The 15,331-nt window shown below is 43.0% G+C and overlaps 1 protein-coding gene across 5 annotated transcripts in view; it reads left to right on the top strand.

Annotated features, from left to right (window-relative positions):
• Positions 1–15,331, top strand: part of CCDC162P (uncharacterized) — a 176,946-nt gene that overhangs the window by 144,675 nt on the left and 16,940 nt on the right. For all 5 annotated transcript variants that reach the window (XM_053904591.1, XM_053904590.1, XM_053904589.1 and 2 more), the window contains 3 exons: positions 6,202–6,311; positions 13,687–13,836; positions 14,734–14,787. In XM_053904591.1, coding sequence (XP_053760566.1) covers positions 6,202–6,311; positions 13,687–13,836; positions 14,734–14,787 — 314 coding nt within the window. The remainder of the gene's footprint in view (positions 1–6,201; positions 6,312–13,686; positions 13,837–14,733; positions 14,788–15,331) is intronic.

Genomic DNA, 15,331 nt, shown 5'->3' with positions numbered 1-15,331 from the left:
TGGGAGTACAAAAAGAGATCTTCTCAATAAAAATCAAGTTGAGGGGTGCCTGGGTGGTGCAGTTGGTTAAGCGTCCAACTCCCGATCTTGGTTCAGGTCATTATCGAGCCCTGCATCAGGCTGTGCACTGATGGCATGGAGCCTATTTGGGATTCTATCTCTCCTCTCTGCCCCTCCCCTTCTTGTTCTCTCTCTCTCTCGCTCTGTCTCTCTGTCTCTCTCTCTCTCTAAATAAATAAATACACTTAAAAAAAAAAAGTTGAAATGGATAAACTGTGGTACATCCAGTCAATGGAATATTATTTAATGCTAAAAAGAAATGAGCTATCAAATCATGAAAAGACAAGGATAAAAATGCACATTACTAAGTGAAAGAAGCCCACCTGAAAAGGCTACACATTGCATGATTCCAACCATATGACATTCGAGAAAAGGCAGAACCATGGAGATAGCAAAAAGATCAGTGGTTGCCAAAGGGTTAGAGGGGAGAGAAAGATGAACAGGCAGAACACGGGGATTTTAGGGCAGTGAAACTATTCTTTATGATAATATAATAGTGGATAGATGCCAATTATACATTTGTCAAACCTATAGTTTCACCAAGATTGTGAACTGTAATGTAAACTATGGACTTTGGGTGATAATAACATGTTAGTGTATGCTCATCAGTTATGACAGACATACCACACTGGTGTGGGATGTTGATAGTTGGGGAGGCTGTGTGTTGGAGGTGAAGGGGGCAGGGAATATATGGGAACTCTCTGTACCCATCTGCTCAATTTTTCTATGGACTTAAAACTGCCCTTAAAAAATGACATATTTGGATTTTTCATGGTCTTTTTATTTTTTCTTCATAAAAAAAAGAAACAAGTAAACAAACAAACAAAAACAACAAAATACACACTAGGAATTGTAGACCATGTACTATGTGTTATGGTTTATAGAAGAAAGATAGTACAGAACTCCAATGTGTGGGCACATACAAAGGAAAGACCTAAGTTCTATATTAGAAAATTGGCAAATGTTTGTATATTTATGTTTTTTAAGTTAAATAGAATGTTTAAGGTACTACATGTCATTTTTTAAGCATTCTCTGGTTTATCAGACTTCTTTTGATCAACCAACTCTTAGTCTTGATTGGATAAGAGGATTTCTGCTACGTTTTGCAGGGGTTGTTGTGGGGGAAAGGTTTTATTTGTTGTCAAAGAAGTTTGGGAAACTTGTGGTAAATAATGCTAAAAAGATTTCTTTGCTCTAGACCTCAGAGCCTTTACTATCCTACTGTGCACTGTAAATCTCCAGGAGAGAGAGTATGAAATGTTCTTTACCTTTATTTGACCACAGAACACTTTTCTCCCCTTGGGAATATCTATCATCAACTCAACCGTTCTGGGGAGCAGTTTGAGAAACACAGGAGTACAAAATACATTGCTTAAAGCAATAAGGTTTCAACCTACCCACCTTCTGGGGGAACCCTGGTGGTCAGGAGAACAACCTTGGTTGGCAGTTGTGTGCCTTCAAGTTTCAGTTCTGCTTGGCTCAGGACCCAGGAGCCACTCAGGCACAGAGGCCGGTGGTTGTGTTAGAGAAGTGAAATGCTACCAAACCAAGATACGCTTCCTAGAGGGAGGAGGCTGCATAGGGGTGGGGGGAGCATTCATAGAGGGAGAGAGGGGAAGTGGTTTGGCGAGGAGGAAGTCAAAGTTTCCTCCAGCCAAAGGACCTGGGCACAGAATGAGAGGAAAGAACAAAACCCTAATTTGACCCCCAGTGTGCTGTCTCTTTCCCACCTCCATGCTACTGTCAAAAACTGCTTCATCTCAGAGAAGCCACAAACACAACACACAATGAAAATGAGACACATTTAGAGACCACCAACTCCGCTTGGCCAGAAATTACTTCTCTTGGATGAATTCTATTCTCCCTGGCTTCCCCTGACGCCTGCCTACAGATGTACTTGTATGTCTGAACTTGAACTCATGAGGAAGAAGCACGGTGGGAAGATTTCCAGCACTCTGGTAAAATACTTCCCCTTCAGCTGAGCCCCAGAGCTAAACCCAAACCAGCTCTGTGGGCATTTGCCAGCTGACAGTCCCCAAACCAGAAATATGTGGCAGATGTGGTCCCTTGCCAAGCTTTTCCATAACCCAGAGACCTACCACTCAAGTACCCTGGAAAAAGTATCCAATTCTGTGTCTGAAAAATTTCTGAAGCATACATGAACTCCATTTTGTCAAAGCTTAGACGTACGAAAGTCTTAAACATCTTAAGAAGTGTGAACTTCTAGGCACATTAACTTTTTTTTAGATTTTCCACTTCAGCTGTACCAGGACAATGGTGTTATGTCTAATCACCTTTATTGTCCTAAAGGAAAAACAAAGTCAGATTTATATGTTCGTGATGGAAAGTAGCCAATTGTAGAAGAATCGTGGAACCCCATTTTCAAACTCAGGACCACCCAGTAAACAACGTAATTGCAAATACCAGGTACTCCTGCATTGTCATATCCACATTTCTGAGAGGACTGTGCTGAATGTTTCCTCTTGTGTGTACCGAGTCTCCTGTCAGAAAAATGAAAGTATGAGTATGAAATCACGTCTGAAATTAGAAACAGCTGGCGACAGGGAGTGGCCCTGTGTGTACTCTTGCTGATGGCCAGAACCCCCACAGCAGAAAAGGGAGTGGGGCAGGGCTTGGCTTCTATCTCTGACTCCATAGGTTTCTCTTTGTTTCAAGACTCCCCTGGGGCCATGCACAAGGAAGTAGGCCCTACCCAACGTAATTAAACATACACATGTGCTTTTGCTCTTCCATATGGAAGTTAAGGAGTGTTGACATATTTCCACTGCTCCAGCACCGTCCTGTTGTTTTTAAGTTTGATTTTTTTTAACAGCTAAAACATTCACCTGGTTAAAACTCAAAACGATACAACAATATACATATTTAGAGATCAAGTTGCTACCACTGATCCCTTTTTGCCACCCCAAGTAGCCATTTTTATTAGTTTTTAATATATCCTAAGGGTGCTTCTTTATGCCTACACTAATTCATTCTTTCATTCAATTATCTATTTATTGAGCACCTAGTATGTTACACACTACTATATTTTAGGCACCATTTTGGGGTACAACCTTACTGTCATGGAGTAAAACTCCTTACTCTTGTGGAGTTTATCATCTAGAAGAGGATACACAGATAATAAGTAACACAAGAAGTAAGAAAATAATGGAGTAAGGAGGATGGCATATGGAGGTTTGAAGGGAGCGCATTGCAATTTTAAATAGGACGGTCAGGATAGACTTCAGGGAGAAAGTGACATATTGAGCAAAGTTTGAAGGAGGTATGTGGGTATCTGCGGGAAGAGCATCCCAGACAGAAGAACAGTCCATCCAAGGGACTTGAGCAGAGTGTGCCTACCATGTTTATGAAGCAGAAATACCCATAGCCGGAGTGGAGAGAGAGTGGGAAACAAGGAGGAGGTGAAGTCAGAGAGGAAGGGTGAAAAGAGAGAGAGTGTATCATGCAGGGCCTATTCTTAGTGTTTGCTCCGAGTGTGAGGCAGTGCCTGTCCCAGATTTTGATCTGGCATATGTTAATGGCGTGTCTCTGGCTGCTGTGTTGAGAATGGACTGTAAAGGAAAAAGGATGGAAGAAGGGAGAGGCTGCTTTGGAGGCCACTACAATAATCCCAGCAAGGGGAGATGGTGGCTCAAACAAGGTTGGGAGCAGTGAAAGTATTAAGTGGTCAGATTCAGGGCATGCTTTTGAAGTAACTACTAATGGATTGTGTGTTGGGTGTGGGGGAAAGAGAAGAGTCCATGATAAAACTCCCAAGATTTTTGACCTGTGCAATTGGGAAAATAGAATTGCCATTAGCTGAGATGGCAAATTAGGGAGAGAAGTTCAAAGATTAGGGCGCCTGGGTGGCTCAGTAGGTTAAGCGACCAACTTCGGTTTGGGTCATGATCTCGCATTTAGTGAGGTCAAGCCCTGTGTCAGGTTCTGTGCTGACAGCCCGGAGCCTGGAGCCTTCTTTGGATTCTGTGTCTCCCTCTCTCTCTGCCCTTCTCCCGCTCACACTCTGTCTCTCTCTCTCAAGAATAAATAAACATTTTTTTTAAAAAGTTTAAAAAAAATAAAGAATTTAATTATGCACAAGTGATGTTTGAAATACCTTTTAGGGGTGCCTGGGTGGCTCAGTTAGTTAAGCATCCAACTCAATTTTGGCTCAGGTCATGATCTCACAGTCGTGAGATCAAGACTGCTTAGGATTCTCTCTCTCACTCTCCCTCTGCCTCTCTCTCAATCTCAAAATATAATTAATTAATTTTAAAAAACGAAAAGAAAACCCTTTTAGACATCCAAGAAGAGATGCCAAGTGAGTATTAGATCTCAATTTGAAGGTTGTCCACATATGGATGGTATTTAGCTATGAGACTACATAAGATAGCCAAGGAAGTGAGCGTAGATAGAAAAAAAGGAGGTGAACCAAGGGCTGAGTCCTAGGACACTCTTATGTTAAGTTCCAGGGTGGGTTGGGGAGCCTGGGTGGCTCAGTCCGTTAAGTGTCTGACTCTTGATTTCGGCTCAGGTTATAATCTCACGGTTCATGAATTCGAGCCCTGTCAGGCTCTGCACTGACAGCATGGAGTCTGCTTGGAATTCTCTCTCTCTCCCTCTCTCTATGCCCCTCCCCTGCTCTCTCTCTCTCTCTCTGTCTAAAAATAAATAAACTTAAAACAAAACAAACAAAAAGAGAGCTGGGGGAGAGGACAAGGAGAACCAGCAAAAGGGACTTAGAAGGAGCAGACACTGAGGTAGAGGAAAACTAAGACAGTGGTGTCCCAACATCTAGTGATGAAAGTTTCTCAAGCAGGAGGAATGTGACAAATTGTGTGAAATGCTTCTGGTAGTCAGGTAAAAGCAATGTTTTTAGTCATGTTGAGGTCACTGGTGTTTATAACAAAATCAGGTTCAGGGGAGTGATGGAGGGGAAAGCCGGGTGAGTGGGCTTACGAAGGATTTGGAGAGAAGTCACAGCCAGCCAGGATAGGCCTTTCTTCCTGAGAGTTTTGCTAAAAAGAGAGCGAAAAAAATGAAGCAATAGCTGACAGGGGAAGTGGGGTCAAAAGCAGGATTTTATGAGGTGGGAGAGATAACATGAACTATTGTGAATGATCCAAGAAAGAGGGGAGAAGTGATATTGGAGAACACTGGCATTCTGGAGCAATAATCTTGAGTAGGCTTGAGGGGATATCCCCTCATTTAATATTTATCATGTCTTTCTTATAAAACATAACATGTTATATTCACTTTTCTTCACCTTGCATTTTTCACATAGAAATCAATAGTTCTTAGGGCACCTGGGTGGCTCAATTGGTTAAGTGTCCGACTTCGGCTCAGGTCATGATCTCACGGTTCGTGGGCTCAAGCCCCGCATCATGCTCTTTGCTGACAGCTCAGAGCCTAGAGCCTGCTTCAGATTCTGTGTCTCCCTCTATCTCTCTCTCTGCCCCTCCCCTGCTCATGCTCTGTCTCTCTCTCTAAAAAAAATAAAAATAAACATTAAAAAAATTGGGAAAAAAAATCTATGGTTCTTTTCCTATTAGTACATGGGGAGGTTTCTTTTCAGAGATGCATACTATTCCATTGGAAGGATATACCATAGTTTATATGTTGCGTCCAAGCTTCTGCCGTCCTAAACAATGCTTCTCTGAATATTGCATATATGCCTCATCTTGTATGTGTCAGCCTATTGCTGCTTCAATCCAGGAGCTAAAGTTCATAGCCTGTCAGCCCTCAACATTTCTAGTCTGTAACTGTAACTATAATAGCTCTTCATTTATTTATGCTAACTACATTAGGCCAAAATAATTGTTCAGATACTTAATGACTTAGTGAAAATAGGTATCATGTAGGATCAATAATAACATTTGATTCGGGATCTTTAGTTAGGATAACAGAATATTGTTCATGGGGTTTCAGAGATACTCTTCCAAATCTTTTCATTAGGACTCTTGTAGATCTTCCTTATTCCTATGTTCTGGAGGATCCTGTGTCCTCATCCACTTCCTCCCTTCCCCCTTCCTCACCTGTTAAGTTTTGTGGATTTGGAAATAACAGCTTCTTGTGTCCAGTGTAATGCCATTAATCATTGTTCAGTGTTTCATGATACTAGCATCATTATGTTTCTCCCCCTAGACCTTTGGAAGCACCATGTCATGAAAGAAAACTTTTCAGTTATCAGACCACAAATAGTTGAAAAATTTGTACAGAGATTAATGGAAAATTACCAGGATGGTGGACTAGAGGTATGTATTGAAAGTTAGTCATTTTGGAGTGTATTTTTTTTGTAACATTAACCCAAGCAAAGAAGACTTTCCGCTTAACCCATTTCCCAATGCTTCCCTTATTCCCTTAGAATGAATATATGAACACTCAGGCTTAAAGTAGCAATCACTTGTTATAATTTTAATTTTGGGCAAAGACTGATTTCTAATAAATTAGGAGAGAGAAATTTGAATTTGCATGTTGACTAATTTCAGATTCAGCCAACTTTTTAAAGTAACCTTGGAGTTTGTTGATGAATGAGTTGTTTTAGCAACATTTCCTGCATTGATTTTTTAATATTCAAAACTTAAAAGAGAGAAACTAAAATAGCCAATAATTCCACTAACTAGAAAACATTTTTAAAATGTACAGTACAAAAAAAAAAAAAACAACCAACAGAAAGGTAACATTTCCAACCCTCCTTATTCCACCATCCCGTTTCCTCTCCACAAAGCAAACCAGCTTCAACAATTTTTGGTATATATCTATTTGAATCCATAACAAGTCTATATAATATATATTTAACAATAATATGTACTTAATACATACAATATACATACACACAGTCCTTAAAGTTATCAACTGTGTACTCTTGACTATTCCTAAATAGTGCTGAAAAGGCAAGATAAGAGAGTGTATGTGGATATTTGGCCATAGCAGAGCTTTTAGGATCATTAACAAATTAAACATAAGTACATTAGGTAGAAACAAATCCAGTTGCCTTTGAAATTCAACCATTTCTTTAAAAACCTGATTTAGCAAAACATACCTAATTTTTTAAAACAACATTTCCCTCAAATTTATATTTTTCTAAGTTCTTCAAATATTCCCCGTAATTTTATTAACAACACTTCAGTTTTTAATTACGAGACAGAGAATTCACTAGCTTGGTTGGGGATACATTTTTCCTCAGAGCTTGATGATTTACATGTATTTCATTTAAGCTTTCAATGATACCCAAGTGTAGTACTGTGTATTCTGATGAATGGGTGAAGTGGTCCCTTTTGGTCTCTGCAGCTCAGAGATTCTCAACCAGAGATACAGAGGTGATTAGGGCAGGGCATGCTCAGAAACGTGTTTGAAGCACAGACTGTTGTGCCTCTCCTTTAAAAAAAGGAAGTCAACCCTGACACATGCTTCATCATGGATGCACCTTGAAGACCTTATGCTCAGTGAAAAAAGCCAGTCACAAAAGTATAAATTCTGCACGATTCCACTTATATGAGGCACCCACAGTAGTCAAATTCATGGAGACAGAAAGTAGAATGGTGGTTGTTAGGAGCTGGGGGGAGGGCGAATGGGGAGTTGGTGTTCAGTGGGTATAAGAATTTCAGTTTTGCAAGCTGAAGACAGTTCTAGAGATCGATTGTACAACAGTGTGAATGCCACTGGACTTTACACTGAAAAATAGTTTAAATGGGGGCGCCTGGGTGGCTCAGTTGGTTAAGCGTTTGACTCTTGATTTCAGCTCAGGCCATGATATCAGGGTTGTGAGTTCAAGCCCCACATTGGGCTCCATGCTGGGTGTGGAGCCTACTTACAAAAAGAAATGGTTTAAATGGCAAATTTTACGTTACATATATTTTACTACAATAAAAACAAACAAAAAGGTTGTAGCTCAAGATCTGCTCCCCTCCTATGTATACACTTTACTCCAACACTGAAGATGGGGTCATCTAGGAAAGAAATGAAAGTATTAGGACAAACCCATATCAGGTATGACTGAAACTCAAGGCACACTGATCAGGTTGGTACCTGCCTGCCAGTGTCTTGGAATAATGAGACGCCAGGACGTTAGACCCCTCCAAATTCTATGCCTGGTGGACTTCTAGCCTTTTCTGAATGATCTGCAAAGACAAGGAACTCACTCTCTTCCAAGCCCACCCCCTATCCCCAGCCATTCCTGGCAGCTCATATTTCAAGCAGCTTTTACTGAGCTGGATTTGGCCTTCCACCACCTCCATCGTGGATCCTAGTTCTGTCCCTGGAACACCACAGATCATGGTTCTGACCCCTCACAACAAGCCTTTGGATATCTAAGGGCAGGTCAGTCAGAGAAGCTCAATTACTGCCACTGCTGGCATGTGTGAAGCCTCCGTACAATTACAATGAGGGACCTGCTCTAGTAGCACAAACCCAGACAGGTGCACCTCTGCGCCGTGGATTACAAATAGTCACCCCTTCCTCCAGACAGGTGCAGTCCAAGCCAGGGCACATGGACTAGGAAAGAGAGCAGGCACCGTGCTCCTCCCTAACCTGGGTGCTTCTGTACCAAGTACAGACCACACACGCATACATTGAGGACCTGAGCCCAGCCTTCTCTTCTTCAGACTAAACTGCCTTCTTTTCCTTTGATCACTTTATATGAGCAACTCTACCATCCTGGTCAGTCCCCTCTAAGTTCAAGATTGTCTGACCGGCAAAGAGTGCACTTGTCCTGTGTGTCCTTTGATTAATGCCCATGAGTGTGCCTGGTATTGGGAGCCACGTCACTGTTGACTTATTAGGCTGACAGTCACCTGAAGCCCATATTGCCTTCAGGCATCCTGCTGCTGCCATATTATTAGCCTCGGTCTTGTTCAACTTGGTCCACGGTGAACTTCTTAAAATCCTTAAAAATCTGGATTTTTATCATTCAGCACTGTCTCCCTCTCCCAGGTTCTTGTCAGCCTGCCCTCAGTATTCTCATTCAAGTCATTACTAACCGTGTATGCCAGGACAGGTCCCAAACCTTGTGCTACCCCCTATGGTCCCCTTCAGGCTGACCACACTCTTTGGGCACAGTCTTTCAGTGGTCAGAAGCCCATCCAGTTGTACTGTCACCCAGCCTGTGTTCTCCACTGGTCCACAAGGTCCAGTGGAGAAACCTTTTAGATGTCCTGCTGAAATCCAGATACACTTCAAGTGCTATATATTTTCTGAGGAAAGGTTAATCTGACCTGATTTTTCTTGAGTCCATATTGGCCTCTAGTGATCTTTGCTTCCTTCCCCAAATTCTAGAAAAACAGCCTTTCACCATCAGTTCTAACATCTTGCTCAAATGTCATACTAAACACACCGACCTGAAGTTAGAGACTGACCCTTATGGCAAATCAGAACTATAATAGTCTGTTGTGTGGATTCCAGAACCATTTCCATTCATATGTCAAAAGTCATTCACTCATTTAGCAAGTATTTATAGATCTCCTATTTTTTTCTAGGCACTTTGTTAGATTAAAGGCAAAAGGTACAGTTCTTGCCCTCAAAGAACTTATGGAACCAGGTGACCCAGGAGTGTCAAGAAAAGGCACTTCATGTTAAATGCTTTGAAAGAGGCATACACAGGGGATATAACCCAGCTAGCAGGTAGGGAAGAAATGGGGAAGACTTCCTGGAGGAGGTGTTGTTTGGGCCAAGTCTTAAGGCACAAATAAGAGTTGGCCAGATGAAGAGGGGCTGAAGAAGGAAGGCAGAGCAATCTAAGAAGGGAGTAGAGCAGAGTTCAGAAGAGGACACTGAAAAGGTGGGCAGGGCCAGTTGCTGAATGACATTGTAGGCAATCCTTAGGAGTTTGGATGTTATCCCAGAGTCAGCGGGAAATCATTGAAGCATCTTGTCAGCAGAGGTGGGTTTTATAAACATCATCAAAACACCTTGTATGTGCCTGATAGATACTAGATGAGTTATGAGGGGCTTCAAGAAGAAGCAAACCACAGAAGGGCAATTTGCTTCCAGCAGAGCCAGACTTTTGCCATAACAAGGCCTAGCACCTGCCATGCTTCATCCCAGGCTGGCTCTCTAGATCAGTCTATGGGGCAATCTGGTGCTTTTCCAGCCAGTGCCATTCATCATAGTTCAGATTTAACTGTTGGTGAAGGAATCAGGCCACTGGAGAACATGATTTTCACTCTGTAGTTTTTATGGAAGCCTGGGGCCTGCCTTGAAGGGGAAGTTGGCAGATGAACCCACTTCATGCTGCATTTTGGCACAGAGCTGGCATTTAGTGACCTAGGAAGGCAAGAGTAGGCTGCAGAACAGCTTTTAAGAAACAAATTGCTCTGGGGGCACCAGGGTGGCTCAGTAGGTTGAGTGTCCCACTTCAGATCAGGTCATGATCTTGCAGTTGGTGAATTTGAGCCCCGCGTAGGGTTCATAGAAAAATTATGTCAATAGCAGCCACACAGGCTGTAGTCCCACAACAGATGCTGTTCAGGCAGCTCCAAAGGCTGCCTCTGGAAGGCTGGGTAAGTCTGCAAAATCAAAGATCACTTGGAGAGAGAGACTCCTAGGAGCTTAGGAGTCTCCCTGCAACTCTCTGTCACCTGTCAATAACAGTTTCCTGTCTGCCCCACCTCAGACTTGCTCCCCACTCCATGTCCCCACTGCAAATGCTCTGGCTGGGCCCTTATCCCCTCTCCTTGCCTTCACACTCACCCTCTATGCATCATCCCCTTGAGTTGATCTTTCAGCTCAATCTCCTGAGGCCCCAACAGAACCACTGAGGGAAGGAAGCAACACAATTTCTCTGGCCTCCAGGGATGCCCAAGGGGGCTCCTGGCCATTCCTACCTCTGTGGTGTAACACAGAGACTCACCCAGAGGTGCCTCACCCTTACTAGGTAAAATATCACACTGGCTAAGAGGGAATGGTAGAGAGCCATTGTGGTTCAAGTCTGCATTTCTGTTTATTTGGGATCCTATATCTACTATGGTGGCTATAGTAACATTAGTTTGAGAAGTGTTTGCCCTGCTAAAAAGCCGTTGGAGGCCTGGCTGGCACAGTCGGATCCAGACAGTGCTGTCCAGGACAGCAAGGGGTGAGTCACTGTGGCCGATTCCAAGCACTGGGTCCAGGCCACCTGGAAAGGGTCACCAGCCTTGATGGCCTTTAATGTGGTTTCGCAATGTCTCAACGTTTCGGGCTTTCATCATACTTTGTCTGGGAAGTATTTCCTTTGTCGTTACTAAGTCCACATAGCCTTGACCCTTTCACCATAAAGAAGTCAAGGGCCATCAAATCTTGATTCCCTTTGCCTTGGTGTCAGAAGCTAAATCCAACTGTCTTACTGATCACTTTCCAGAGCAGGTTAGATTGCCCCAAATCCTACTCCACTAAAAGGGGCCCCTTGAGGAAGCCCCACAGAATGAGAGAGGGAGGCTATGTGTCCTCCTCTGACTGCCTGGCCCTGCTCATGAAATCCCCCATGAGCAGAAGTGTTCATCCACTGTTTCCATTCTACATCTCTTCAGTGTGCCTTGCCAAGCTGCTGTGGATCATGATCTTTACAAAAGCTTTACTATCTTTTCATTAGGTTATACATTTTGTTTATTTGTACATTTTATATATAATTATCTTCATTATATAAACATGTTATGATTATATTAGAAAATAGAAATATCATATATTGGAAAATACACTCATTAGCTTACCCTCATTGATAACTACTATTAGTATTTTGGCATATTTCCTTCCAAACTTCATTTATAGTTTTTTTTCATTCATCAACATTTTTTAAGCCAAGTTAGATTATTCTACATGCCCTTTTATTGTAGTGTACTTTTTTTTCACTTGAGTACATGTTATCAACATGTTCCCCTGTCAATAAACATATGTCCACAGCATAATTTTTGGTGGCGGTTTGATATTTCATTGTACAGATGGATGAAAAAAATTCAACCTGTTTCCCTTTATTAGTCACTTTTGGTTGTTGCCATTTCTCTCTTCTGTTAGAAAGATCAAGGACATCTGTTTACATATATTTTTGTGTATCGCTTTTATCATCCCCTAAAGATAAAGTTCTAGAAGAGGAATTACTGAGCCAAAGGGCATGAACATTTTAAAATCTTTTCACAGATACAGCTAGTCTGCCCTCCAGAATGCCACATTGATCACCCTTGCCATCAGCAGTGGTGAGCAGGCTGTTTCCCTCCATCAGTACTGCATTTTATCACTATTTTCCATCTCTGCTAGTTTGCCTCAATAACTTGCCTTGACAAAGTCTGGCTGCTCTTTCTCTGAAAGTCAGTGGGGACACTGAGGTTGCACTGATAGGACCATGAACTGGGGCTCACTGGGCCACAGGACCCACCCCAGAAGTCCCCAGATCCTTCTGTGGCAGACTGCCACGAGGCCTGGAGCCCTCGTGACCCTGAAGTATCACAGATAAAGCTCATGTAAGCCTGCAGGCTGGGTCTTGGATTGGGCCCCCAAAGACCCCCAGATACACTCAATGATACACACAAAGGGTCACACATAGACACAGAAATATATATAGACATTCACAGAGACATACATGAGAGACATAGATACACATACACATATACACTAATGCATACAGACACAGACGCACAATCATATCCTTAAATGCACCCCAGATGCACTCACTGATACAGACACATAGAGACACACAAAAACACTCATAGACATGCAGGCCCTAGTCAAGGTAGGTTGGTCCTATCTTCTACATACTGGTTCCCATTTCTCTCCACAGATTAAATCTAACCTTGCCTTGGAGGGGTGGACTTTTCTTCTTTTCCTTAATGGTTATCTCTTCAAAAGGATGCCCAATTTCTTAGAGAAAGGGGAAGAAATGGGACTGCCAAGAGAATGAGCAGTATGACCCTTCAATCACAGCTAGAGGGGTCCCTGCCAGGTGCTCATACTTCAGAGAGCCCCTCTGGTTCTTCTCCTTTCACTCTTCCTCACAGGGTGAGAAATACCTACAGCCAAGTGGACATGCCCACTCAGATCCCTGGCCCTCCTTCTAGACCACACTTCAGGTACCTGAGACCCTGGAATTCTCCCTGGAAAGTCCCCAGATCCTGCTCCCCAGAGGGAGAGTGGACCTTACTGCCAGTGTGCATACCCTGGCCTAAGGAGTAGTCCAGGGTGGCTGTGTAGAGGCATAGACAGCTGACTGTCCATTTACATGCATGTGAGGGCCATCTACAGTATGATGTGAAGCCAGAGGTAGAAAGAGAAGGGTGTCATGCTGCAAACTCTAGGTTGGTGACCAGTTCACTCCACATCACCACATTTCAGCATAGAACACAGAGTAGTCCAAGCCTGGCCTTCCAAACAATTTTGAAGATCTATTTTTCAAAGTAGGAGAATTAATAGTTTGTTAGTTTGATTTCCAACCTTTAAGCATCTAGAATACTTAGGTATGTGGCAGGTGGGCCTCCATATGTACTCTTGTCCCTGCCCTGCAAATACTAAGAGCAGACTTGAAAGAGAGACTTGGAAGGGTAGAGCCCATGTTTTCTATGGAGGAGAACTAGACATGGGTCTGTGAGCCAAGGCAACATGTGCCATGAGCCCTGGCACAGTGAGGCTGTCCTGCTGGAGCTGCTGTGAATGATGCCCCTTCCTTTTCAGATCACTTTCAGGAAAGAGCACCTTGAGGCCTGCCTCCTTTCCCTGGGTTGTGAAGTGATGGCAAGAGAACGCAGCAACTTCGAGAGCTACTCCATGTATTATGAGCATGTGTTGGAGCATGCTAGGCAGAAGCTCTGCCAGAAAGAACAAGTACGTTCCCAGAGAGACAGGAAGTGTGATGGGGAAGGTGTGGATAGGAAAGCCTGGGAGTCACTCCAAAGAGAATAGAACAGAGGCTAGGGGAGGTGTTCTTATGCAAGAACTGAGAATGATTGGTACTCTCCAATGTCTCTTCTCACTGGCTCATTTTCTTGGGCTCTGGTATTATCAGCTGCAAGAGTGATGGCTCAGAAACACTGGGTTGTGTGCTTTGGAGGCGTCTAGTGGAGAATATGAAAAGTTAGCGACAAAGGAGCAGGTCGCCACCCCCACCCCCACACCCCCTTCCCTCCCCCAGGGAAGATGCATAACTGACCTTCCCACCTAAGCAACCCCAAAGTACCTTGTGCTGTCCATGGTCTAGCCTAGAAGCCAAGATCCTTGAATAAACTCTGTCTTCAGGATGCACTTCACGGGTCTCATTAATGAGACTTCCTTAAAATGATGTCCCACTGGTGGGACCCAAAGGGTCACTTCTCCTGTCCTAATTGCACACCGTTTTAAAATGGATTGCTTCAGAGGTTTGGTGTAATTTTACTTTTCACCTAAGAAAAGTGCAAAAGCCTGAAAAAAAAAAAAAAATCAAATGAAGCATTCAAATATCAAGCGAGTCTTGGCCTTACCCCCAGTTTGGCTTATCCACATAGCCAAGTCTTCTGCATTAGTGTGGACACCTGGAAGTTCATGCTGCGTTTAGATCTCATGTTGGGCATCCTAAAGTCCGATGGGACCACAAGCACAGTCCTGACTCCAGGTGGAGCTTGAGGAGCTCAAAATGAAGCTCCATTAACACAAATGGGAGGTATCTGGAGCATGGTGTCCTGAACTGAGCCATGATTGGAAGAACAAATGGTTGAGTTTTGTTGTACATTCTTTTCTCCTCTTCAGGAATTAGATCTTATACGAAGAGGTTCGGGTCCTCCTGAAGACAACGCTGGTCAGGTAGGTTAGTTATTACCAAAAAGTTTCTCTTCTCCACCTCACAGATCCACAGTCTCAGCAGTAGGAAGACAGGAAACTTCCTAGCATTATTTTCTTGTGCCCTGTAGAAGTCCCATCAATGAAGATCCACTGCAGAAACACCTAAGGAGTGTGTTTTCACTTTTTAAGCAATAAGGGCTTTCTTTTTCTTAGCTTTTTGGTGGTTTTTGTTTTTTGTATTGCTTTGACTTATATTTTTCTTGCTAGTTTTTGGGTTGGGGCAGAGGACTTTTTCCCCACACAAGAGGTATTGAGGCTGAGGTGTCAAGAAAGGCCAATTTGCAAATGGAGACCAAGAGAGCGGAAGTATTTTATCCGAATAAAAAGTGCTTAAATGTGCCTCTTCTGGGAACACTTATATATATGCCCTCATATAATAGGCAACCATTTATTGAATACCTATTATATGTCTGGCCCTGTTCTGAGACCCATAAACCAACCTTCAATTCTGCCATCCATATTTGTACAACAGGATGTTCACCTCTTTCATCAGCTTCAAGGTAGA

Source organism: Panthera pardus, unplaced genomic scaffold (assembly GCF_024362965.1).
Source record: "Panthera pardus isolate Hobbes unplaced genomic scaffold, ASM2436296v1 HiC_scaffold_17, whole genome shotgun sequence".
Lineage (NCBI taxonomy): Eukaryota > Metazoa > Chordata > Mammalia > Carnivora > Felidae > Panthera > Panthera pardus.
The sequence above is the reverse complement of the archived record's forward strand: the minus strand, read 5'-3'. Positions and strand labels throughout refer to the sequence as shown.